The 23,223-nt window shown below is 68.9% G+C and overlaps 1 protein-coding gene across 5 annotated transcripts in view; it reads right to left on the reverse strand.

The window, feature by feature from the left end:
* Positions 1-1,389: 1,389 nt before the first annotated feature.
* Positions 1,390-23,223, reverse strand: part of KCNT1 (potassium sodium-activated channel subfamily T member 1) — a gene marked incomplete at both ends in the record, with an annotated part of 61,723 nt that continues 39,889 nt past the window's right edge. For 4 of the 5 annotated variants that reach the window (XM_080820316.1, XM_080820317.1, XM_080820315.1 and 1 more), the window contains 27 exons: positions 1,390-1,510; positions 1,602-1,686; positions 4,368-4,430; positions 5,703-6,027; positions 6,627-6,647; positions 6,976-7,104; positions 7,190-7,273; positions 7,579-7,680; positions 10,827-10,938; positions 11,318-11,452; positions 11,649-11,720; positions 12,103-12,275; positions 14,298-14,403; positions 15,236-15,470; positions 15,674-15,909; positions 16,148-16,297; positions 16,557-16,665; positions 17,012-17,120; positions 17,235-17,298; positions 18,567-18,703; positions 18,804-18,968; positions 20,597-20,777; positions 21,688-21,782; positions 22,352-22,435; positions 22,501-22,575; positions 22,704-22,763; positions 22,833-22,881. In XM_080820316.1, the coding sequence (XP_080676442.1) occupies positions 1,390-1,510; positions 1,602-1,686; positions 4,368-4,430; positions 5,703-6,027; positions 6,627-6,647; positions 6,976-7,104; positions 7,190-7,273; positions 7,579-7,680; positions 10,827-10,938; positions 11,318-11,452; positions 11,649-11,720; positions 12,103-12,275; positions 14,298-14,403; positions 15,236-15,470; positions 15,674-15,909; positions 16,148-16,297; positions 16,557-16,665; positions 17,012-17,120; positions 17,235-17,298; positions 18,567-18,703; positions 18,804-18,968; positions 20,597-20,777; positions 21,688-21,782; positions 22,352-22,435; positions 22,501-22,575; positions 22,704-22,763; positions 22,833-22,881 (3,277 nt within the window). The remainder of the gene's footprint in view (positions 1,511-1,601; positions 1,687-4,367; positions 4,431-5,702; positions 6,028-6,626; positions 6,648-6,975; positions 7,105-7,189; positions 7,274-7,578; positions 7,681-10,826; positions 10,939-11,317; positions 11,453-11,648; positions 11,721-12,102; positions 12,276-14,297; positions 14,404-15,235; positions 15,471-15,673; positions 15,910-16,147; positions 16,298-16,556; positions 16,666-17,011; positions 17,121-17,234; positions 17,299-18,566; positions 18,704-18,803; positions 18,969-20,596; positions 20,778-21,687; positions 21,783-22,351; positions 22,436-22,500; positions 22,576-22,703; positions 22,764-22,832; positions 22,882-23,223) is intronic. The other variant, XM_080820313.1, reaches the window with a different exon arrangement.

The raw sequence follows: 23,223 nt of genomic DNA on the forward strand, positions 1-23,223 counted from the left end.
CCCCTGAGGCCCGCACCCGCTCAGCAGCCCCTTCCTCACCAGCCCTGGCCCAGTATGGCCGCACGAAGTCCTTGGGAGCTCATTGAGGGCAGGAGGCCCTGGGGGGTGAGCTGGACTCGTGTGGCCCGGGGCTGGCGGAGCAGGTCCCTCTGCTGCCTGCCACCATCTGGATGCCCCATCCAGCACCTGCGAGGGGGCTCTGGCAGAGCCTGGGGTCCCCGTGCCCATCCCAGGGAGCCCCCGCCCCAGCCAGCTGCCAGCACCCAGATGCCCAGTGGCCATAGAGGCCCAGGCCGGCAGCCTTTCCTCGGGATGGGGGCTTCCCTGTGGGGTCTGGGTGGGGCAGGGGCCACAGCACGCATGTCTCGCCCTTGGAATTGGGGGGCTGGGGGGTGGGGCTAGGGGGTGGGACTGGGCCAGGCCTAGACCACGAGGCCACGGCGGGAAAGCCTTATAACTGACCCTCGTATTTGCGGAAAGCATCCATTTAATAGAAGGTTCCAGCACTGACCGCACACCTGTCACACACAGTGACGAGGGAAGCCCGGTGGCGTGGCACCCACGACCTCCACGTCCTTCCCTCACAGAGAGAACCTGGGCCAGTAGCCCAGGGTGAGTTGTGCTTTGGGTCGGTGCTAACGGGCGTCCAGCGGCCCGTGGAAACGCTCCAGCCCTGCCCGACGCCCATGGACGCGGGGCCGCGGCCGGTCACGTAAACACGGACGGGAAGGACGCCTTCTTGTTCTTGGCCGCAAAGTCCTGGGTCGCAGGAACCTTCGCAAGGCAGCGGGACCCCTCGGGGGTCTCGAGGCAGCCCACTCCCCTCCATGGGCTCTGAGCAGGCCCGGCCTAAGGGTTGGGGGCTCCAGGCCAAGCTGCTGACTTCCTGGGGTCCACGGCTCCCCTCTCCCGCCGGCCGCACCGTGCTGGAGCGCTCGCCGGCAGGGGAGCCCCTCGGCCCGACCCTGGGCCAGACCCTCACCGTCGTGTGGCCAGGCCCGGCCCCGTGAGCGGGCGATCGGTACGTGGCCGCGGGAACACGGCTTCCGCGTGAGCTGTGTGAGTGTGCACAGTTGTCGGGGGCTTGGCTCCCTCCCGTCCGCATGCACCCCTGCCTGCCTCCCCGTCCGCCGCAGTCGGACCCCGTCACGGGTTGCGGTACGTTGCGAGGGGACGCGGACTGTACAGGTTTGTAAAAATAGGTTAAAAAAGGCCTCCCCGCCAGCTTCTCCCGGGGCCCGGGGCATGCGCCCCCTCCTCCCCGGGGAGGGCTCCCGTCCGGGGCGGGCCAGACCGACGCCGGGGCGCTGTGGGGGCGCGGCGGGGCCCCGGCGCTCCATGCAGCGTGAGGCATGCCGTCGTGGGGTTGGGGCTCCTCGCGGGGCCGGCTCAGAGCTGCGTCTCGTCGCGGGTCTCGGGGTTGCAGGAAGCCAGCCTGTGGCTGCCGCTGCTCTTCCGGCTCTGCGGGCCACTGGCCACGTGCGCCAGGGGGTCGGAGCGGATGAGGTACCTGCAGGGGTGGGGAGAGCCCTGGACGCTGTCCTCCGCCCGGGCTGGGGCATGGGGCCGTGGGGTCCGCTCTTGGGGGGAGGGGGACTCACACGATGTCATTGGGCTCCAGCCTCGTGTCGGGCGGGGGGTTGATGAGGACGTAGGAGAGCGTGTTCTGGTGGTCATTCATCTCGTCTGCAAAGGACACGGGCCCGTGGTGGTCACCAGTCCGCTGTGCCCCCCTCCACTCTGCCGCACCCCACGAGCTGGGGGCTCTGGCCTGGCCCCAGGATCTTCCTCGCCTTCCCTGGCGTCTTGCCTGCGCCCCGTGGGGCTGGCCCTGCCGGATGGGTCCCTGCTGCGGGCCCGGCACGGGCAGGGGTCTGCCACGAGGGCGCGGGCACGGGCTGACACCCACAGCCCTGGGCAGCCGGCAGTTCCAACGTGGCAGCCATGAGCACACCTGCCGATGGCACGAACCTGCGTGTGCCCACATGCGCCCACACACACGCGCACACGCACACCTGACTCAGCCCTCCCGCCGGCCCCTCCCTACCAGGCTGACCACCCTCATCTCTCCTTCCCTTCTCTGCTTTGGACATACGTCCTGTTTCCCAAAGCGGCTCCACAGTGTCAGCCCACAGGCCCCTCCCCCAGCCCCTTTCCCAGTGGGGGGCCCCTTCGGAGCCCACAGGGACGGCCTGGTCTCTGGCGCACGGGTGGCCGTGGGGACGCAGCCCGTGGTGGAGAGAACAGGTAATGGAGAAGCAGCAGTCCCACCACAGATGTCCCCTTGGCCTTGCACAGGGCGGCCAGAGGCCCTGTGCTCACTGGCAGAGAAGCGAATGGCTCGCGACCTCAGTTTACCCATTGGCAATGTCAGAAGGCATCTCCTGACCCAGGGCGGCCATCAAGGGGGTGGCACTCCAGAGGGGTCTGGCTCTGGCGGCCTGTGCCCCCAGCTCTCGTCATTTCCTTCTCCTTGCACAATCCCCTGTCGGCGGGACTGTACTGGCCAGGCCCCCGAGGGAGAAGTGGCCCGTGGGCTGGCTGGGCTGGGGGTCGAGCTGTGCCGAGTCAACTGCACACTGCAGCCGGGGGCCGGGCACAGCGGCTTCCCTGGAGGCAGGCGGGGGCAGGGGCTGGGCCCTGGGGGGCCAGCGAACATGCTCAGACTTTTGGGCCATCCCTCGGCGCCAGCCTCTGCGTCCACTCCAGGAACAGCTGCCTGGTGACCGCAGCTCTCTGCTCTTTCCACAGCTCGTGTTGGGGCCCTTTGGTGGAAGCTACCGGCCGTCGAGCAGGGGGTCATCGGTGGCCGTGCGGGGCAGCACGCCTCCCAGCCCCAGGCCCCCCGAGTGTCTCCGGGGCGGGCCTCGTGGCGCGTGCAGGGGTGCCGCAGGAGGAGAGGGAGGCGGGTCTCGTTGACCCCCAATCACAGGCACCAGCGGAGCGGCCACGGCGAGACGGACGCCGGGGCAGCACACCGAAAGTGGGGGGTGGTGCTGCGGTCGGAGCCACCAGCTGGTCCCCCCCAGGGCACACGGGCCACCCCTCCGTGGCTGGGCAGCCATCCTCACGCGCTGGCACCGGCCTCACGGGGCCCTCCCCACCCAGCCTGGGCCCCCCCCACCCAGCCTGGGCCCCCGCATCTCCCCTGGATGACCAGGGTGTTCCTGAAACCAACAGCTTAGGACTGGACCGAGCCAGGCCCACCTTTGTGCATCTGGGGGTGCTGGGCCGTGAGGTGGGCAGGTAGGCTGTGGGGGCCCAGCCGTAGCGCCAGGGGGTGGGGGCTGCTCGATCACGAGCCACTGACCCCAGTTTTCCCAGGACAGGTGAGCTGCACTGTGACCACCATGCTCAGGTGGGGGCAGGAGGCTGATGATGGCCCTCCTGGCAAATGGCCAAAAGAGCCCTCACGTTTCCCTGCGCCCCACCCCTGCACTCCTACTGCCTCAGGCCTTCCCGCAGCCCCGCAGACCAGGTGCTCCCATGCCACTCGTCCTCCCCGCCCCACACCGGGCTCTGCGCTCTCTGCCCCCCAGCCCTGCACCTAACCAAGTCCCAGCCACCTCCCCCACGGGTGGCAGCGAGCAGGGGTGAGGGCATGCGGCCGCACCCTCGAGAGGGCCGCCTGGGGAGGATGCCCTCCCCGGGGGGCCTGGCTAAGGCGCTTCCCTTTCCTCTGCCCCCGGCCTCAGGCACTTCCCAACACCACATCAGGAGGTGCTCAGCCTCGGTGGGAAGCAGGGGTGGCTGGGTGCAGGGAGGGGGCCGGGCGCAGGGAGGGGGCCACGCGGCCTCCCGTTCGTGGAAGCTGCCGGACTTGAATCCGAGCTGGCCCCGCCGCTCTGCCTTCTGTTGGGGGTCTCAGGGCAGATCTAGGGGGCTGCTGGGTGTCTTCTTGGAAGAAACCCGACCCAGATGAGAGAAGGGAGTACAGACACGCTCTGTCTTGGCCGGAAAGGGGGACCCCCTCTTGGAGCTCCTGCCAGTTCACCTGATACAGGCGGCCCACAAAAGCCCAGGGCAGAGCAGACCCCAATTTCCCTGCTGCTGGCCCAGGCCTCGCTGCGCTCCCCCGTGTGCGTGCGTGTGTGCACACGCGGGACCCAGGCCCGGAACCATCCGTCTGGACGCTTCCCCGGAAGTGGGTGGGCTCAGGACACACGGGAGCAAGGCTGTGGCGCAACCCGAGGGCGGCGCGGTGACCGCCAGGGCCCTGCACGGGGGCGGCCTGGGAGCGCGGGGGCCCTGCCTGCAGAGCCCCTCTCCTGCCTACTCTCCTGTGCGCCTGCCTGGCTGGGGCGGCCTGTCGGCACGGCTGGCATGCCCCCTCGAGTGGCAGCCGGACTCGGCCGGAGCAGAATTACCTTGCAAATATCCCAGGTTTACCCGATTCATGACATCACTGGCCGTTAAATTTGCTACATCCTCTACGGAGCACACAGCGAGGGGGCAGACAGAAACAGAGAGAGAGAGAGGTCAGCAAGCAGCGCCGCGGCCGGCGCAGCGGGGGACAGCCAGCCGCACGCGGGAGGCCGTGCACACGGGGACCGGCCAGCGCCAGCCGCCGGGGAAGCAGGTCCGCCACCACGCGTGGCTTCCTTCTCTGCCAAGCTCTGGGGAGGGCGGGGGGGTGCGGAGGTTAGGGGAATGTGGGACAAGTGCCAGTCCGGGGTTGGTGGGCTGGAGTTTCTGCAGACCCTGGCCGTGGGGCCGGGTGCACACCGTCTTGAGGGGCAGGGACGTGGAGGGGAGCAGAGGTGGAGCGTGCAGCTTCTGCATGGTGGGGGCAGGGCCGGCCCCAGACTCTGGCCTCTGGTCCCACTTGGAGGGGGCACTAGGGCCCCTGAGCCAGGCACACGCAGGACGCAGGCTGCCGAGAGCCCGTGCCCGCAGGGGGACAGCCATGCCTGAGCCCCAGGCAGAGTCCCTGAGACGGAACCCCACTCCCGCCAGAGGCTCGACCCAGCGCAGGGTGCGGGTGCCGATGGGCAGCGGTGGGAACAGAGGCAGCACCTCCGGAGCGGGCGTGGGAAAGAGCGTCTCTCCTCTGGGTCTGTTCTTGGCCAAGGTCATGAACTTCCCCCCAAAATAAGCTCCACAGAAAAGGGGGCTGCCGGGGTCTGGGAGCAGCCACAAGCAGCGGAGGCAGGGCCCGTGTCTCAGGAGCAGCTGTGGGGCCCCACGTCCACGGTGGCCACGGCTCCAGCTGCCCCTGCCGGGCCCCGGACGCTCTGGCTGCTGGGAAGGCCGGGGAAGGGGTGGCCGGGGGCTGCGGGGTCTCCCTGCCACATTCCCGTTCTCTATGGGAACACAGTGCACCCTGCGTTTCTGACCCCAGAGGCGCCTCACTGAACCCACATGAGGACTGTGGCCTTGGCTTTGGGGGAGCCCTGCCTGGCCTGGTCCGCCCCCCGGCCACAGCTCCCATGAGTTCCACACGCTGGACTCAGTCAGCTTGATCTAGTCCCGTTTTACAGATGGGGAGACTGAGGCCCCAGAGTGGTGAGGGGGGCCCTTCCCTGCGGCACTCAGGGCCAGTTCCGGGGGGATCCCGCGTCCTGGCACCAGAGGGGCTCCAAGGGGCCGCATGGGCGTGGCGGGCAGCTCGGAGGCCCCGGGCGGAGGCGGTCCCTGGGCACCCGGGTCAAGCGCCGTGTCTGTCCCAGCCCCGTGGCGGGCGGTGGCGTCCGGGCTCTTACCGTAGCCGGTGGTGGGCAGCCCCAGGTGCTTCATGCGGTTCTTGACCAGCTCGGAGAGCTCCTGGCGCTCGGAGCGGCCGTACAGGCTGAGCCTCTGCTGGCCGGCCCACTCGGCGGCCGCCGCCTTCCCCGCCGGCTTGGGGCTCCTGCGGCTCAGCTTCCGGGCCCACGGCAGGCTCTTGCGCCGCAGCAGCGGGTGCTCGGCCGGGTCCCCGCCGACCGGGTGCCGGCCGTGGGTGCTGCCGCCGCCGCCAGCCTGCACGCCCCAGGGCCCCCTGACTTCCTGCGTGTCCTGGCAATCCTCCACGCTCACCGAGATCTGGGACTGGCCGAGGTGGGAGGGTGAGGGGAGGGGAGCCCCGCCTTCTGCTGGGGGACCCCAGGCCCCAGGGGCACGAGAGCCTGCCTCCTCCAGCCCGAGCCGCCAGCCTCCAGGTCTGCCCACGTTTGCCGGGGGAACGAGGGCGGCTCCTGCCACCTCTGGGGGTCCTCCCACCTGGACCCAGCCAGTCCTGATTTTGCCACAGAGGACCACCCCCCTGTGAGCCTCAGTCTCCCCCTCTCGGAGAGAGGAGAGCAGGAACGGGGAGCGTGGTCGATGGGAGTGTGACAGAAGCTCAGCGGGTGCACGGGGACCCGGCGGGGTGCGGGGAGACTCCCGCCTGGGCAGCGGCCCTCACAGGCTGCGGCATGGAGGTCGGATCAGAACAGCAAGGAGGGGGCCACTCGCTACGACGGGGGCCACAGCGGGACATGCACAGAGCACATGGGGCCGGAGGGGCCTGGGTCCTCAGGGGCCCTCTTGGAGCTGTGCCAAGGCCGACCCATCCTGGGGACGCACTCCCCGACCCTGCTGTCACCCTGTGCCCCCCAGGCTTGGGGTCGGGGAGCACACCTTCATGGGAGGCTCACGGGGCCACTCACCTGGGCTCTGAGGTCGTGGGGCTGCAAAGGAAACCAGAGACAGCCTGAGTGTCTGGGGGTGCCTTTGCCCCGGCCCCAGACACTGCCTGAGCCCCTCATGGGCCCGGGACCCGCGTGGCAGGCTGCCCACTGTGGCTCCAGCTGCCTCCCTCATTCTCAAGCTCCCCGGCCCCACGTGGGAGTCCCAGCAGCCCAACCCCATGGGGGGGGCACATGAGCCTGACCCCAGGAGGGCCTCGCAAGCCAAGGCCTGGATCCCGGGACTGAAACACGGCAGCGACACGAAATTCACAGGAAGCCTGTGGGCCGCCGGTGCGCGAGCCCACCCTCGGGAGCCCCTCGCCCGAACCTCGGAGGTCGAGAAAACGTGGCACTCGGTGCGGTAGATGCCGATGGGGATCTCGGCGCTGGAGGAGCACAGCTTCTGGAAGAGCCGGCCGTACGTGCGGATCCAAAGGTCCTCCTCCGCGACCCGCATCTGGAGCGAGCGGCGGCCCTTAGCGGGGGGCCGGCCGCGCACACCCCCGCATCGGCCAGCCCGCCCGGCCGGCCCCGTCACTCACGGCGCAGAGGTAGCCGGAGCCCGGCGTGGTGTCGAGGCCCAGCAGCAGCCTGGTGATGGAGATCATGTAATCCTTCACGAAGGACTGGCCGGAGAGGGAGGCCGCAGTGAGGCGGGGGCACCCCGGGGGCAGGCCGGGTCCCTTCCCGAGCCCGCTGGGCGCCCACAGTCCCCTGCTGGGAAGCCTGGCTCGGCCTCAGGGGTCGGAGACCCAGAGGCCGCCAGGAGCAGAGCCCAGGGTGGTGTCTTTCTGGGAGGAAGAGGACGGGGACACCAGGGGGGGACCCGAGGAGGGATGCTCCAAACGTGGCTTCGTCGGCTGGAGGTGGAGAGGAGGCCTGGGCTGCCGGCGGCCCCCACCCCCGCCCCCCGCCCCCCGCCCCCGCTGACCTGGTAGAGCAGGGTGTCCAGCATGCTGATGCTGAAGACGCGGCCCGCGGCAAACGGCAGCCGGAACATGAAGGCCAGGTTGGAGCCGTTCTCCCGCTCCCTCTGCGGGAAGGGGGCTCAGGTGGGCGCTCGGGCCGCGGCGGCGGGGGGGTGGTGCAGGGAGTGCGCGCACCGGCCGACGGCTGAGCTAGGCCCCAGCGCCCGGCTAGCGCCCCCCGACCCCAGACGCACTCGGCCCCGGAGCTCAGGAGGGGGACCTGCCCGGTCCCACGGGACCCCCCACGCTTGCTTTCACGCGTGGCTCTCGCCATCCCAAAATTCGAAATAATCTCCGTCACTTTATCCTCGAGCCCGTGTAAGTGAAGTCGGGTGGCACAGTGGAGCGCGGGGACACGAAACCACGGAAACACGTGCGCTGTTCCCGCCTCCCCGTTCCCCCGCTGCGCCCACCAGGCTCCGTGAACGCCGAGTTCCAGGGACCCGCCGTGGAGGTTCCCGTGGCCGCGGGACACGTCGCCACAGCCTCGCAGCGGGAACACAGAGCCACCCTCGCCCAGCTCCGGACATCGGGAGCCCAGCATGGATTTCACGGGGTGGAAGGAAGGCGCCAGCGGGGCCGCGCTCCTTCCCGCAGCTCTGGGGACAGTCTTTTCCTCTTGCTTCGTTTCTAGAAGCTGACCACGTTGCCCGGCTCGTGGCTCACTCCTGCCCCACCTGCTGACCTCTGGCCCTCTGCTTCCGGCCTGGCAGGTTCCCGGGGAAGACACTGGGCCCCCAGGGGACCCTCTCCTGTCTACAGGGTCTCTTGACTGCACACGACACTGCATCCAAACACTAGCGAGTCAGACGTGGACGTCTTCGGGGCCGTTTCCCCCCAGCACCCAAGATTCGTCTGCAACTGACGGCCAAGAGGCCCCCTTTCTCATGGGACCAGATTTGCTTCAAAGGCAGGAGACAGGCAGGGGACACGGAAGACCCAGGGGCCACCTCGAGGCCTTTCCTGCCCGAGGGCAGCAGGGTGTGGGATCGGGGCATGAAGTCGCGGGGCGGGCTCTGGTGGCGGCATTTGTCCAGTCAAGTGCGCCTTGTTTGGGTGCAGGTCCGCTGGCCCAAGTCCCCCGAGAGCGTCCGCGTCCCACAGGCGCGCAGAACCCGCTGCCTTCCTGTCCCAGGGGCACTGGGGAACCGAGGAGGAACCGGGTCCGCGGGGCCTTTGGAGGGGCAGTGGAGGCACGGCGCTGCGGCGTCTTTAACACGACGTCCTCGGCATTTGACACGGGGGCCCGTGACCTCAGGCTGCAGGAGACCCTGCAGATTCCGGGGCTGGCGCCTCGGGGACCCCTCCTGCAGGCGGAGCGGGGCGGGAGGCGGGACCGGATCGGCAGCCCCTTGGCAGACAAGCGGCCAGAATGGGGTGGGGGGTGTCCCACCTTCCCTGGCTGTCCTCCCGCCAGGTCCTCTCTTCACACGGCTCTGTGGCCGGCAGACACCACAGCAACGTGGGTCGCCGTTTCAAAAAAATGTCTCCTTTGTCATCTCAGTGTTGCTTGAAGTAGGAGACGCGCACACTTTTATAAAAATAAACTGCCATTAATTCTTCAAAAGAACAGCCCAGCCGCTCCTGGGGGAGACGTCGCCGCCCGGCCATCTGCTGAGCCATCAGAGCTGGGGCGTGCCTGGGTGCAGAGACCGTGGGGGACCCCAGGCCAAGTCTAGCCAGCGTGTCAGAAGACGAGGCCTCCGTGGCCTCCAGGCTGGGGGCTCACGGGGGGTGGGGGGACGTCGGCTCCGACCATCTGAGGGAAGGTGACAACCCGCAGCTCCGGCGGCCCCCCGTCTCCGTGGCCCAGGACCCCCAGCCCGCGTCAGCCCGGAGGAGCCCGGGCTGTTTCTTGAGGCAGTGTCCTGGGGTCACACGTGCCGATGTCCTCCCTTCTGTCCAGGCCCAGACCACGCAGCCCCACGATGGGGTTCGTCATCCTGAGCTGGGCAGGGGGTGTACCAGCCACGGGAAGTGAGGCTGCACGCGGGCCGGCAGGGGACGTCAGCCGCAGAAGGAAGAGGAGCGGGAGCGCAGGCCACCTCGACACCCACCTCCTAGAACAGTCTGGGCGGGAGGCCTCTGAGGAGCCCCGTGTGCTCCGGGGAGCGGGCAGCGAGGGCCGGGACCAGCGGCTGGAGCCCGACCCCGTGCCGGTCACCCCTGCCCCTGCTCAGGTCAGACCGGAATTCCTAGATCGCGAGACTCTGGCTCGGTCCTGAGCAGCATCTGGACGGAGCCCGGCGTGCTCCCGCCGTTCTAGGCGCGGACGCTCAGCCCCTAGGCCGCTGCGAGGGACTCAGAGTGGCCGGGAGGACCGGCCCCAGGTGGCCGGCAGAACGCACTCCAGGGAGGGCCTGGCCGGGACGGGCGCCAAGCAGGAGCCCGCGTGTCCTCCGAGGGGCTGGAGGCCCCCTGCCCAGCGTCCCTCCGGCACGCACGGCGCCAGGTCCTCATGGGCCTCGTGACCTGCCCCTGGGCTCCTTTCACCGTCCGCCCGCGTCAGGGTGAAGCTCTAGCGCTTGTCTCTTCTCTCTGGGGTTGACGGCCTGGCCTGGCTCGGGTGGACGGCCGCTGGGGCTCCCCGCTCCTGCCCTCACCCCAGCACAGGCTCTGCCCCTTGCTGCCCAGTGGTGCCCCCAGTGGCCTGAGCAGGGACGATATCACCAGGGCCTGTGTCCCCGGTGGCCCATCCCTGTGCCCCAGAGCACCACACCAATGCCAGCCAGTGGATGTCCCTCCTGGAGTTCCGTGAAGCCCACAGTGCATTCCCACCCCACCTCCCCTCCACTGTGTGGTCCTGGGCAACTTCCTCCCCTCTCTGACCCCTACTCCTTCGTGTGCACCTGCCAGCCGGTGGAGACCCGTCACGCTTCCGGTTTGGGCCCAGTACATGGGGCAGGGAAATTAGTCGGTGTCCCCACCCAGTGCTGGTATTTATGGACACGGCGGGCTGCCTCAGCCCCAGGCACGGCCAGGCCTGAACCTGGCCGTCAGGGGGACCAGGGTCCCTAAAGGCTCTGGGCGACATAGGAGCCTCACACAAGAGCTGAGTCCCTGTCTCGGGCCCCCTTTGGCCAGAGGAGAGCAGGTGCCTCGGCCTTCCGTGGCCCCTGAGCCCCAAGAACCCCCCCGGCCCACTCCCTCCAGGCTCAGGGGCCTGACAGCTCAGCACGTGGGGCGGGGGAGATCTGGAGTGGCTGCTCACCTTTTCCAGCTTGGAAAGAGCCAGAGAGTAGCTGTCCTTAGCCCGGAACTGCATGAAGCGCATGTTGGAAGGGTGGGTGAGCTCCGTGGTGATGCTCAAGCTGGGGAACAGCCTGCGGGGCAGCGGGGTCAGGGCGGGGTCTGCGGTGGCGGATGCGGTAGCGGGGGCTCGGGACGGGTCCCCCAGTCGCGGATGGGGCAGCAGGGGCTCGGGGCGGGGTCCCCCGGTCACGGATGGGGCAGCAGGGGCTCGGGATGGGTCCCCCGGTCACGGATGGGGCAGCAGGGGCTGGGACGGGATCCCCTGGTCGCGGATGGAGCGGTGGGGTCAGGGCGGGGTCCGCGATGGTGGATGGGGTAGCAGGAGCTCGGGGTGGGGTCCCGTGGTCACAGCGGCAGCAGTGGGCCGGGCTCCTGGATGGCTGGGGCGCTGTTTCTGGACCCAGCCTGGCCCTGCTGCGGCCGCCCTGGGAGCGAGCCCCGGCCTCTCACCGGAACATGGTCTGCACGTTGACGATGGTCTTGGCGTCCGCCATGTAGTCCTCCTCGGCGCTCATGGTGCTCTCCTTGTCCACCACCACCAGGTTGTCCGCGTAGATGATACCGCACTGCAGCAGGCTGTCCAGGCTGGGGGGGGGGGTGGATGTGCCACGTGGCAGGAGGCCCCAAGGGCCAGGTCGGGCGATCCGGGAGCTCCCTCTGGGTGCACCTTACCCCCCTCCCCTGCACCTCCTGGGCTCCCCACGCCCGGGGAGGAGTCTGTGGGGGGAGGGGCGGGGCAGGGAGGGCTCTGTAGGGAGGCGGCGCGGCAGACGTCCCTTACTTGTCCACGGAGCCTTCCATGTAGTAGACCATGGGGAAGCAGCAGATGGCCTCCAGAAAGTGGTGGTCGGGCCTGTGGGGACAGCAGTTCCCGTGGGTGCCCGCCCTGCTCTGCCGCTTGCCCCCCGGGCCCAGCTGGGGCCCTGCCCTGGGTGAGCAGGGGTCCCCCAAGACCACAGCGCATCAGACCTGGGGCCTTCACAGACCCACACGGCTGTTCTTTGTTTTGCCTGAGGGAGAACCACGGCCCCGGTGCGGGAGGGGGACTGGCGCGGGTCAGACCCCAGGCTCCGGGGGTCGAGGGGCTGGGGCCGGGCAAGGGCCCCCCCCGGAGGTTCGCAGTGCGGGGACAGGAGAAACCGTGCAGGAGGAAGAAGGGTGCCCCTGAGCACCGGGGGGCCCGGGGACACAGGGGGCCTCAGCAAGCGGGCGCGGGGGTGCGCGGCGGGTCTCACTTGTTGTCCAGCAGCAGCACGATGGGGTTGAGCTCCCGGCGGGATCTGTAGTAGGCCCGCAGCGGCACGATGAAGTTGTACAGCCCGTTGCCCGCCGTCTCCGCCGACACGATGATCAGCTTGTTCTTGAAGCCGTAGGCCTTGGCGTCCTCGTAGCTGTTGTGTTTGCAGCCCTGCCGAGAGCCCGGGGCCGACCTCAGCCTTGGGACTGAGACCGGAGGTTACTGTACCGGCAAAACCCGGGTTCACCGGGAAGAAGCAAGATTCCACCCGGAACAAGCCGCGGGCCAGTTCTGAGAAGAGCAGGCCTGCTGGGCTTCGGAGAAGGGGGGAGCGGGGAGGGGCTCTCCTGAACCGAACGTCCACTGGGGGCAGGTGTGGTGGCCTCTCATTGGCTGCCCCGTGGCCAGCCCGTCCCCTCCCCGTGGCTCTGCCCTTGGCAGCGGCCGTGAGGCGCTCCCTCTGCCCACCTCCTGACTGTCTCTGTGGGGCTTCCCCTTACTGGCTTTCACATGGCATCGGCACCGTGGCGACGCCAGGCTTCTCAGGGACCCGTTGCCGAAGGGCGCCCACAGGCACCCGGTGGCCAGCTGCTGGCCCCGGCCCCTTCGTGGCCTGCAGCAGCCACCTGGGAGCCACACGCCCCAGCAGACCCTCACCCCGCAGGTGAGGCAGCTCCATGTATGACCACCCTGGGGCAGAGCTGCGGCGAAGGGGGATGGTGCCGCGGGACCCCTACGTCCAGGAGGGGAGGGAGGCACTGTGCAAACCTGCGTCTCAGCAGATGCAGAAAGATCTGTGTTGTGTGCGTGTGCCTGTGTGTACACGTGTGTGTCACGTATGCACAAGTGTGTAGTATGCATACGCACACGCCATGCCTGCCATGAACATGCATGCCACACGCACACGTGCACACATGTGTGCACGCACACCATGTCACGTGTTACACGTGCATGTCATGTATGCGTGCAGGTGTTGTGCATGTCATAAGTGCACGTACATGTGCATGCTATGCATATATGTGTGCATATCACATGTCCTATGTGTTGTGTGTGCATGCCACATGTGTACACATGCGTACACATGTGTCATGCGTGTACATCCGTGTTTGCACATGTTCCAGCTCCATCCGCTGAGGCCCAGATGCAGTGACACCCTAGGAGCTGTGAGACACCTGTACCCAGAACTTGGTGTCACCCCCATTTTGCACTGAGAGACGTGGGGCTCCCTGGGGGAGTGGCTCCAGGACAGGAGCAGGGCAGGTGCACGACAGGGTGGGGATGCTGCGCAAGCGTTCCGGGGACAATAGGGACACAGTCCCGCCCCAACGTGCCCGAGCAGCTTCCCCCTGCAAAACAGGAAAGTCTGAGCCCCGAAATCAGTAACAATCGGCCACAAACGGCAGCACCACAGGAGTAAGCGTGGTGACAGCCCCGAACCAAAGAGGAATCAGAGGCCACACTATGCGAACCGGTAAGCGCAGAAGCGGACACGCTTCCTCGTGGCTGACCGCTTAAAAACGGGTACGATGGGATCTGGGCTGAGACACCTGGGCGAGGACAGACCTTCCACGTCTCCCCACAAATGACTCACTACCCACAAAGGCAGGAGCAGAGGAACCTGGGTGAGCCACGTGATCCACACCAGCACCCCCAGGGATGCGGCACAAGAACGTCTCGTGCCTCCGAGCACACGTGTCACCTTCGGAGATCGGGCCCCAGGTGCACAGGTGGAGTCCTCTCACGAGAAAGCTCTCAGACCCATGCCCCCATCCGAGGCAAGTGCCACCAAACCACTGTCCACGCCTCCAGACGCCAGGGCTGAGAGCCATGTGAGAAGGGTCAGGACAGGTGCGTGCACCGCAAGGTGTGGACGGGTCCTGGCAGCGAACCTGCTGTGTGAAGGGCAGCGAGGGCTGCGGGACAAGGGGGGCGCTCCGAAGCGGCCGGTGGACCCGACAGGGGCGCTGAGGGACGTCCTGGCTCTCAGAAAGCACACGGGAGGGGGGCAGGGGGAAGGGGCTCCACCTGCTCCAGGGGGTGTGGGTAAAACCCGCATGTCTACTATGGAGGCCGAGAGCAAACGCGGTGAGTCTGGGCAAAGGCCCAGGATCTCCTTCTCGTCTTGCAGCGTCTCGGGAAGTTCGCGGTTACCTCGAAAGGCCAAGTCCCGTGGAGCGTGGGGGAGCCACCCACCTTGTCCAGCCGCAGGCAGCAGAACGGGGCCTTCACGGGCAGAAGGTGGCACAGGGTGGGGGAGCTGCCGATGTAGGGCGAGTTGGGGGGGTAGCCCTTCACGTACCTGGCGTGGGAGACGGGAGCCGCCCTGACCGGGTGGGCCTGGGGGCTCCCGCTCCACCCCCGCAGCCCCTCCCCAGCCCCGCCCGGCAGCCCCCAGCGCAGCAGGGCTGTGCCCCCAAGCGGCCACACGGAGGCGCCAGACCCCGCGGACCGACCCCGCCGTGGGACTGCGTGTGGGGGGAGGAGGGCTGGGCCCCGACCACGGGCTCTGAGGTGAGAAGCCACGCAGCATGCACACGCACACACAACTCATGGACACACACACGAGCTTACACAGAGCCTGCGATCACGGGCATAACCCGAGGCTCGTGCCCTCCGTGAAGCTGCCAGCACCCCAGCCCGTGGGCCGACGCTGGCCCTCGGCCCCTCTCTGCCAGCTGCCCGGGGCTGGGCTGGTCTCCCCAGCAGCACCCAGTGCACCCCACACGGGGACGGCCACAGCCGGGCCCTGAGCAGCGTGGGGAGGGGACGGCCTTCTGTTCTGTCTCCAGCGGGCTTCGGGGACACGGCCTTGGCGGCCAGCCACGCCACCTGCCTCCGGGGCTGGATGGCGCCTCCCCAAGGGCTCCCCTACCCGTCACCGGGATAGACGATGCTCAGAGGACAGCCTCCCCCTCTGGGCAGGCCTGGCCCCGCAGGTGTGGCAGCTCGCGGTACGAGGCGGAGGAGGGATGAGGGGACAGGAGGCACAGTCCAGCTTTCATTCCGTTTGCCAAACGAGGTCTCCCATGAAGCCGACTCAGCCCACGGCGACTTCTCCCTCCCTCCCTGCTGGCCGCAGCCCCCAGGCCCACCCCCATCGGAAGCTTCTGTCTGGGCGCACGGGCACTCACTCCACCACCGACAGCCCCTCGTCGTCTGACGGCGTCATCTCGTCGTCCGACGGGTCACTCAGCAGGTCGCAGGGCAGCAGAGCTGAGCTGTCGGCCAGCTCCAGGACGGGCGCGATGCTGGGCCTCCGGCTCCCGGAGCCATTCTCTGTGGGCAGCGCGAGCTTGCCGCCCCCGCTGCCCCCACCGCTCTGTGCGGGCCGGCACTCTGTGTTCTGGAGGTCCATGGCCACTGTCCCTGCAGCAGAGCGGCTGACCTTGGCTGGGTCCCTCCCTGGGCTCTGCTGGGGGCGGCTGCTTCGCGGATCCGAGGTGGGACCGCTGGTCAGGGCGGCCTCCCCCCACCCGCTCCCAGAGCGGACACTGGGACGCCAGCGCCCCCGAGGGCCCTGCGGGGCGGGGGGGACCGACGGGAACGCGAGGCGCGGGGCGGGGGCTCACCCATGGAGGCCACGATGCTGTGCATGGGCAGGCGGGAGGAGCCGTCGTACAGCCCCTGCGCCGGGAAGCCCTTCTTCTTCTGCTTCTCCTCCTGCTTGAAGATGAAGGCGGAGTTCTCCTCCTTGGTGATGTTGATGTAGAAGCAGGTGTCGGACGCCGCCAGCGTGTGCCGCGGCCCGGGGTTCAGCAGGATGCTCTTGTCCTCGCGCTTCAGCCCGATGAGGCACACGCCGTACCTGCGCGGGGCGGCGGCTGGGGGCGACCCCGTGGCCACGCCCCCGCCCGCGTCCCCGCCCCAGACCCCGCCCCCGGCCCGCCTCCCCGCCCCTCCCCGCGGCCCCGCCCCCGCCCCTCGGCTCCCCGTCCCCGTCCGCGGCCCCGCCCCCGAGGCCCCGCCCCCGGCCATCCCGCCCCGCCCCCGGCGCCCCGGCCCCCCCCCCGCGGCCCCGCCCCCGCCCCCCCGCGGGCGCGTACTTCTTGTGCGCGTGGAAGGCGGCGTAGGTGAAGCTCTTGCCCTCGTACTCGCGGAAGAACTTGCTGTCCCCCATGCGCACGTGGTACACCTCGTTGCCCGAGCAGCGCCCGTACATGCGCTGCCACTGCTCCGGGGACTCCTGGCCCTCCCTGCGGGGCGGCCGCCCGTCAGCGGCCCCCGGGGGCTGCCCGTGCCGCCCCCACGGCCCCCGCCGCCCAGCCGCCTCGCGCTGAGGGCGGAGCCCAGCAGGCCGCGCCCGGACGGCCCCGCCCCCGCCCGCCGGCCCCGCCCCCGCCCGCCGGCCCCGCCCGCCGGCCCCGCCCCCGCCCGCCGGCCCCGCCCCCGCCCGCCGGCCCCGCCCCCGCCCGCCGGCCCCGCCCCCGCTCGCCGGCCTGGCCGCGCACTCACTGGCCGCGGGACGTGTGCACCAGCAGCGTGATGAGCGTGGACGTGGCGGGGCAGATGCAGTTGAGCGCCAGCATGGCGTACTTGCACTCCTCCTCACACACCACGTGGTCTGCGGCGGGACGCGGCAGGTGGCCGCCCGGGCCTCGCCGCCGCACAGCGGGCGCCCCCTGCCCTCCCAGCATCGGAGCCTGACCCCCAGCTTGAGGACCGCTCCAGGGCAGGGGGCGGGGGGGTCTGCTCGCCCCCTCCCACCGGGAGCCCAGCTGGAGCGCGACCACAGAGATGCCTCTCGGAGGCCCCACGGACACCGGGGCCCGCGCGCCCGACGGTCACCTCCCCCGGGGACGCCTGCGTGGGCTTCACCGCGCCCCACAGCCCCCCGATGGGCTCTGTGAGCTCGCGGGTGCTCCAGCCCCTCCCACGCCCCACGCGGGCGCACACCCGGCCCCACGCACCTGCGAACTTGACGTGGAACTTGTTCTCCGGCTTGAGAATCTGGACGTAGAGGGGGCAGTTGGGCGCAAAGTCCTTCACGGCCCAGGCGCGCAGGATGGTCTGGTGGTCCTGGGGGAGGGGCAGCGGGGTCAGTGCTGAGGGGCGGCAGCGGCCCAGGGGAGGGTCTCTGCCCTCAGGTGTCCCCCTGCTCGGGCCCCAGGCTGGGGGGCCAGTGGCACTCACCGCCGCCGTGCGATCCACTTCGTTGCGGCTGCTGAGGATAAAGCAGGCCTCCCCGTTGTCCATCCTGCAAAGCACCAGGTCTGAGCGCTGCCTGGACCGTCCACGCTCCGTCTCAGACGTCAGGAGCTAAAAGGCCGGAAGGGCTGGGCCCCGTCGGACCCCACCTCGCTCTGGGCTGACCGGCTGGTGTCAGGACTCAGACCAGCTCGCCGGGGGCCCATCCTCTATGACCCTATCAACCAGGGCTGGGCTGGGCTGGGGCGCAGAATGGGGGAGAGCTTGTGGTGATGAAGAGGCCAGACCCTTGTCCACTTACTGGCCTGTCCCTCCCAAGGGACTTGGATGGCCCGTTCTGCTCTCCTCTCCCACCCCTGAGAGCCCCTGGCTGCAGCGCGGGCACTGGGGAAGTGCTCATGCCCCAGGGCAGGGAGGCCGCTCCCTCCCCAACACGCTGCCCTGCCACCCACCCTGGCTCGTCACTTGCCCCTGCCAGGCCTCTGCCTCTCCCTGCCGCTTGGCCTGGAGCTGGGTGTTGGGTCACAGGAGAGGCTGGGTCTCCTGGCCACGGCCACCTCCATGCTGGAGTCCTTTCTAAAACGTTACAGGTGGGAAGGGGGACCCAGGGCTCAGGAGGTGGGCGGGGGGGGGCGCCCTGGCTATCCGGTCCACTGCTTCCCCCTGGCCCGTACACCCCACACTCCATCACAGGATGAGTAGAGGTCCCTGGAATGAAGATGTGGCGAGGGGGGTCTCCTGGGCTGTCCTGCAACGTGCACTGGCACATTCTGGGAAGTTCCGTCTGACAGCTGAGTCTTCTTACCTCAAGTCACTCTGGCAGCTTGTCTTTTTTTTTTTTTTTAAGATTTTATTTGTCAGAGAGTGCACCAGAACACAAGCAGGCGGAGCGGCAGGCAGAGGGAGAAGCAGGCTCCTCGCTGAGCAGGGAACCCGATATGGGGCTCGATCCCAGGACCCCGGGATCACCACCCGAGCCAAGGGCAGAAGCTTAACGGACTGAGCCGCCCAGGCATCCCGCAGCTTGTCTTTAAAAGAAACCTTGCCCATGGCCCCCACCCTGACCCCACCTGGAGCCATTCCCGGAGCCTGACTGCATCTCCCATCCCGGAGCAGGGGAGAGTGGGAGCCCCGGCAGGCTGACCCTTGGGCATGGGAGGACAGGTGGGCTGGGCATGCCCTGGTGCTCAGAGGAGGGGTCCATGTGGGGCCTGGCTGGCCTGGGCGGGCAGCGGGCCCAGAGCCCGAGTGGGAGCCCCTGGCTGCCCCGATGACCCTCCCCACTCGGCCCCTCCCTCACCCCGGGCCGGCACTCACTTGGCTCGCATGAGGTCCTGGTCTTTGAGCGCGGAGCCCTGGAGGTAGATGACCCGCTGGGACCAGAGGGGGATTTGCAGGACCCTGCGGACCTGGATGTCCATCTCGGTGGGACACAGGATAACCACGTAATAGTCCTGCAGGGGGCGGGGTCAGTCCCACCACGGCTCAGGCGCAGCGGGCCCATCCGCGGAGCGGCCGGTGCAGACAGCGGGGATCCGAGGCCGCAGCTCTCACCTGCAGCCGGGGGTGCGCGTAGAACTCGTTGAGGAAGTCCATGAGCAGGTCGACCTTGAGGGAGCTGACACACAGCACCACGTGCTTCTCCGTCTGCGCCCGGTGGCGGCTGTAGTTCCCGCCCGACTTCTGGCGCTCCATCCACAGGTAGACCAGCTCCTCAAACTGCGGGGGAGAGCCGCCGCGTCCCAGGGGGCCCGGGCTCGGGGGCGTGCAGGGAAGGGGCGCTCCCCCATGGGAGCTGCACACGCAGAGCCCCCTTCCCTGACAGCACAGGCCGCCTGGGGCGGCACTGGGAGTGGGAGGAATGGATGCCCTGCTTTCTGGCCCCCGGAGCCCCCGCGACGGTGACGCGATGCCCAAGTCCACGCTCCCGACATGGGGGCGATGATGAGAACTTGGGGTCGCCATGGGCCCCTAAGGTCCCTTTGGAGAAGCCTGGGGGTGGCAGGAAACACTCAGGCACAGGGACCAAAATCCAGACTCCCGGCGAGGAAGAGACTGTTCCGTCCCGTGGGGATTCGCCCGCCCGGCCCACGCCTCAGGGCCGCCAGCCTGGCACCCACCCCATGTGAGTCCTTCTGAATTAGGAAGGAGAGGGGTACAAGCGGCTCAGGGAAGGGAGCAGGGCTCCGCGGACCCGCGGGGGTGCGGGCGGCCTCCTTCTCCGGCAGTTTCCCCGCTATCTCCAGGGCCCGAGTTTCAACACCCCTGCCTTCGGCGGCTGCCCTCTGGTGTGCTCACCCCTGCTGGGCGGCCCGCTAGTATCCTGCCGAGATGGCATCGTTTTACTGAGTTTACGGCACACCTGCTAGGTTCTGGGAACAAGACCCCGTGGCCCTGAAGCATAGGACCGGCTCCGCGGCTGGGGGGGGGGGTCACCTGTGTAGGGCGGGGGCCGCGTGCATGGAGTCCGGGCCTCAGTCTCCCCCTCTGTAAGATGGCGCGATGGCGTCTGCCTCCCGGGGCCGAGAGGCAGCTAGGTGACCTGTGTTAGGTTCGACCGTGTCCCCTAAGATTCACGCCCACTCGGAACCTCCCTATGGGAACTTCCGTGGAAACAGGGTCTTTGCAGGTGAGATTAGTTAAGATGAGGTCAGACAGGACTGGAGTGGGCCTCCTCCAATGTCTGGTGCCCCTAAAAGGAGGGCAGTGGGCACGGAGACACGCGAGGAGGAGGCACGTGAGGCCGGGAGCAGGGATGGGAGGGATGGAGCCACGCGCTGGGGGAGCCCAGGGATCCCCGCGGCCCCAGAAGCGGGAAGGGTGTGAAAGGGAGCCTCCCTCGGGGTGTCCAGCAGGAGCTCACCCTGCTGTCACCCTGGACTCAGATGCGGGCCCCCAGACAGGGTCAGGACGTCTCTGCCGTGTGAAGCCTGCGTGCGCCACGCGGTCAGTGGTGGCCGCTGGCTTTGCTCTTGTCCGTGGGAGCTAACCGGGCAGCGGACTCGAGCAGAAGGACACGGGGAGAAAACGGGGACCACCCCTTTCCACCTTCCACGAGGGGGCGGGCAGCTGCTCCGGCACCGAGCTCAGCCGCATCCTTGATCCTGAGGCCCCAGCCCCGTCTCCTCCAACAGACCGCGGTCCCGCACTGAGAGCGCTGCCCCTGGCTCCTCGACCCGCTGGCGGTGGCCTCACCAGCCCCAGACCCGCCGCGGCTCCCGCAGGGCCGGAGGCGAAGGGCTCGCCCCGTCCTGTCCCACGCGGGTCTCTGGCACTCCTCCTTCCCGAGCCGGGCGTGGGGGTGGGTGGGGGCACGAGGGGGGTGGAGGCGCCGACTCAACGCGCACCTGCAGCGGCAGCACCACGAGCGCCACGCAGATCATGATGACCACGAGCAGCTGGGACGGCCAGATCTTGGGCGTCACGTCGCCGTAGCCCACGGTGGAGAAGGTGACGATGCAGAAGTAGAAGGCCGTGAGCAGGGACAGGTTCTCGCCTGCTCGCTCCAGGTGCTGGATGCCACAGGTCCTGGGGATCCAGGCGGTCAGAGGGCCATGAGCGGGGCCGCGGCCACCTCACAGCTCCCTGGGTGCCCCATCACTGGCCGGGGGACCCCCCACCCCAGATGTAGTCCTGAGTCTGGCTCAGTCCCTGTGGGCTCTGGGTGCTCCCCGCCGCACCCCACCAATGGTCTGCCAGAGCCCGCACATCCCCGCCCGTCGGATTTCCCCCAGACATTCCCTTTCCGGCGCACGGCTCTTTTGAAGCCCCTGGAAAATGCACCCCGAAGTTCGTGCACTAGCTGAATGTGGGCCTAGGGGCCCGTGGGGGTGGGTGTGCCCCAGCTGTGAGCCCCCACATGCCACCCCACCTGCCAGCCTCCTCACCCAGGAGGTCAGACGGGGTGCAGGGATTGTCCAGTCCCTCCCGGGCCCAGCTGGACAGCCCTGCTTCCCGTGCCTGTGACCCCGAGGCCCAGTCCCCAGACGGAAGGTGCTGTTGGCAGGGCCTGGGGAGCCCACAGCACCCACCATGGGGTGCTCAGCACAGAGAGGGCCTCAGAGACCCTCCCCCAGGGGGACAGGTACAGAGAGAGATCAGGTTGAGCCCCCAGCTCTGCTGGGCTCTGTGTGTGTTGGGGGTGGGGGCGGCCAGGAAGCCTGTGGTCCTCCTTCTCTCTCTTTCCCAGGCCTTGGTGCCTGTCCTGCATCCTTGCCCGAGGCACGGGAGGTGGTGACCAGCTTCACCAGCACCGGGCAGGGCGCATCCCCGGCCTCCTCCCAGAGGAGCTGGACTCAGGCCCCCGCCGGCTGCGAGTGTGGGCTCTGAGCCACCCCCCCCCCGGCCCTGGGCCGGACTGCCAACCGCCCCCTCGAGGCCTCCCTGACCTCCTGGACACGCAGGCGAGGGTGGCGGACCCCCTGCAGGGCGCACTCACCCCGTGAACACCAGGCACAGCAGGGTGCAGAACAGGATGAGGACTTGGTTGAACATGGCCGACTGCGTGCGCAGGATGGCGCGGTGGAAGTCGTTCTGCGGGACGCCGGCCGGTCAGGGCCACGGCCTGGGACCTGCCCCGGAGCTGGGCCCCTTCCCGCCGGGCGTCCCAAGGCTCGGGAGCGAGCGAGGGGGTGCGTCGGCAGCCCGGGCCCCCCTGCGGACACCTGCCCTCGGCCCTCTGCTCTCCGCGGCCCCTCACGCTTCAGTGAGGATGGGGGTGAGCCCTGGGGGGAGCCCGTGTCCCGCTGCCGGCTGACAGCTCGGTAAAGGGGTTTTGGCCAGACACTCGACCGAGGGTCTGTCTGCGGGTCTGGGTCACGTGGGCCCGGTCCGCGGCCCCTTGGCTCCCGCCTCTCCTCCTGCGGCTGCAGGCAGAGCTCGGGGCTGGACCTTGGCTGCAGCACGAGGCCGCCATGGGTACCGGTCGGGACAGAGCCGGGACGGCCGGGACGGGCCTTCCGCCGTGACGGAGGCGGCGCGCCGCCGCACCCCAGCCTGGCCTCCTGGGCACGGCGGGACGGTGGCCAGCTCCCTGCCGGGCCAGGGGCGTCCTGGGGGGCTCACACCCGGGGAGGCCGGCCGCTGCGTGGCCCGCGGCTTACGATCATGTTTTCCAGGGCGTGCTTGGCCAGCCAGCAGTTCAGAAACACGGGGATGAACAGGTTCCTCAGGGGCGCCCAGAATATCTGTGGAGGAGACGGGTCAGGGGGCTGGCGCTGGGGGGCCCCCCGCTCGGCCGGGGCTCACCCACCGTCACGATGAAGGGCAGCGTGTTGATCATCTCCAGGACAAAAGAGACGCGGAAGATCTGCTCCCAGATGTTGCCCTGGGCGCCGAGGCGGCGGAAGAGACACACAAACCAGTCAGGAGGTCAGGAAACGGGGTGCGGGGACAAGCCGGCCAGGAGTGGGGTGGGGGTCAGAGGGGAGGGTCAGGCGAGGTGGGGGTACTCACTTTGTAGCTGAGGTAAATGAGGAGCATTGTCTCCAGGAAGCTTATTATGGCCACGATGACCTAGGAGGGGCAGAGCCTGAGTGGGGCTGGGGGGAGCAGGGCCCACCCGGAGCCATGCCCCCCACTCACCTGAATCGCCCACAGAGTCATCTTTCTTTCCACCCAAAGGATGGGCGCCCTGGGGAGGGAGGGAGGTGAGCCTTGGGCTGTTGCCCCCCAACCCCCCGGGCCTCTGGTGACCCGAGCTGCTCCTTGGGAGGATGGAGGGCGCCAGCCTTGCCCCCGGAGGGGACAAGAGCAGGAGGGGAAGGCCACGCCCGAAGCTGGGGACACGAGGCAGGGCTGCAGGCTCAGGGGGGCCCTTCACCCTGGACAGGCTCACTGGGGCTCACCGAGCCCGGGCTCCCTTCCTCCCCTGCTCCGGGGGGTGCAGTCCAGTGGGGGAGGGGACAAACTGAGTGAGCCGGAAGCCAGAAGCCCCTCTATCCAGGAGGTGGTCGAGGCCTGGGGGACACACACT

This window comes from Martes martes (assembly GCF_963455335.1).
Source record: "Martes martes genome assembly, chromosome: 12".
Lineage (NCBI taxonomy): Eukaryota > Metazoa > Chordata > Mammalia > Carnivora > Mustelidae > Martes > Martes martes.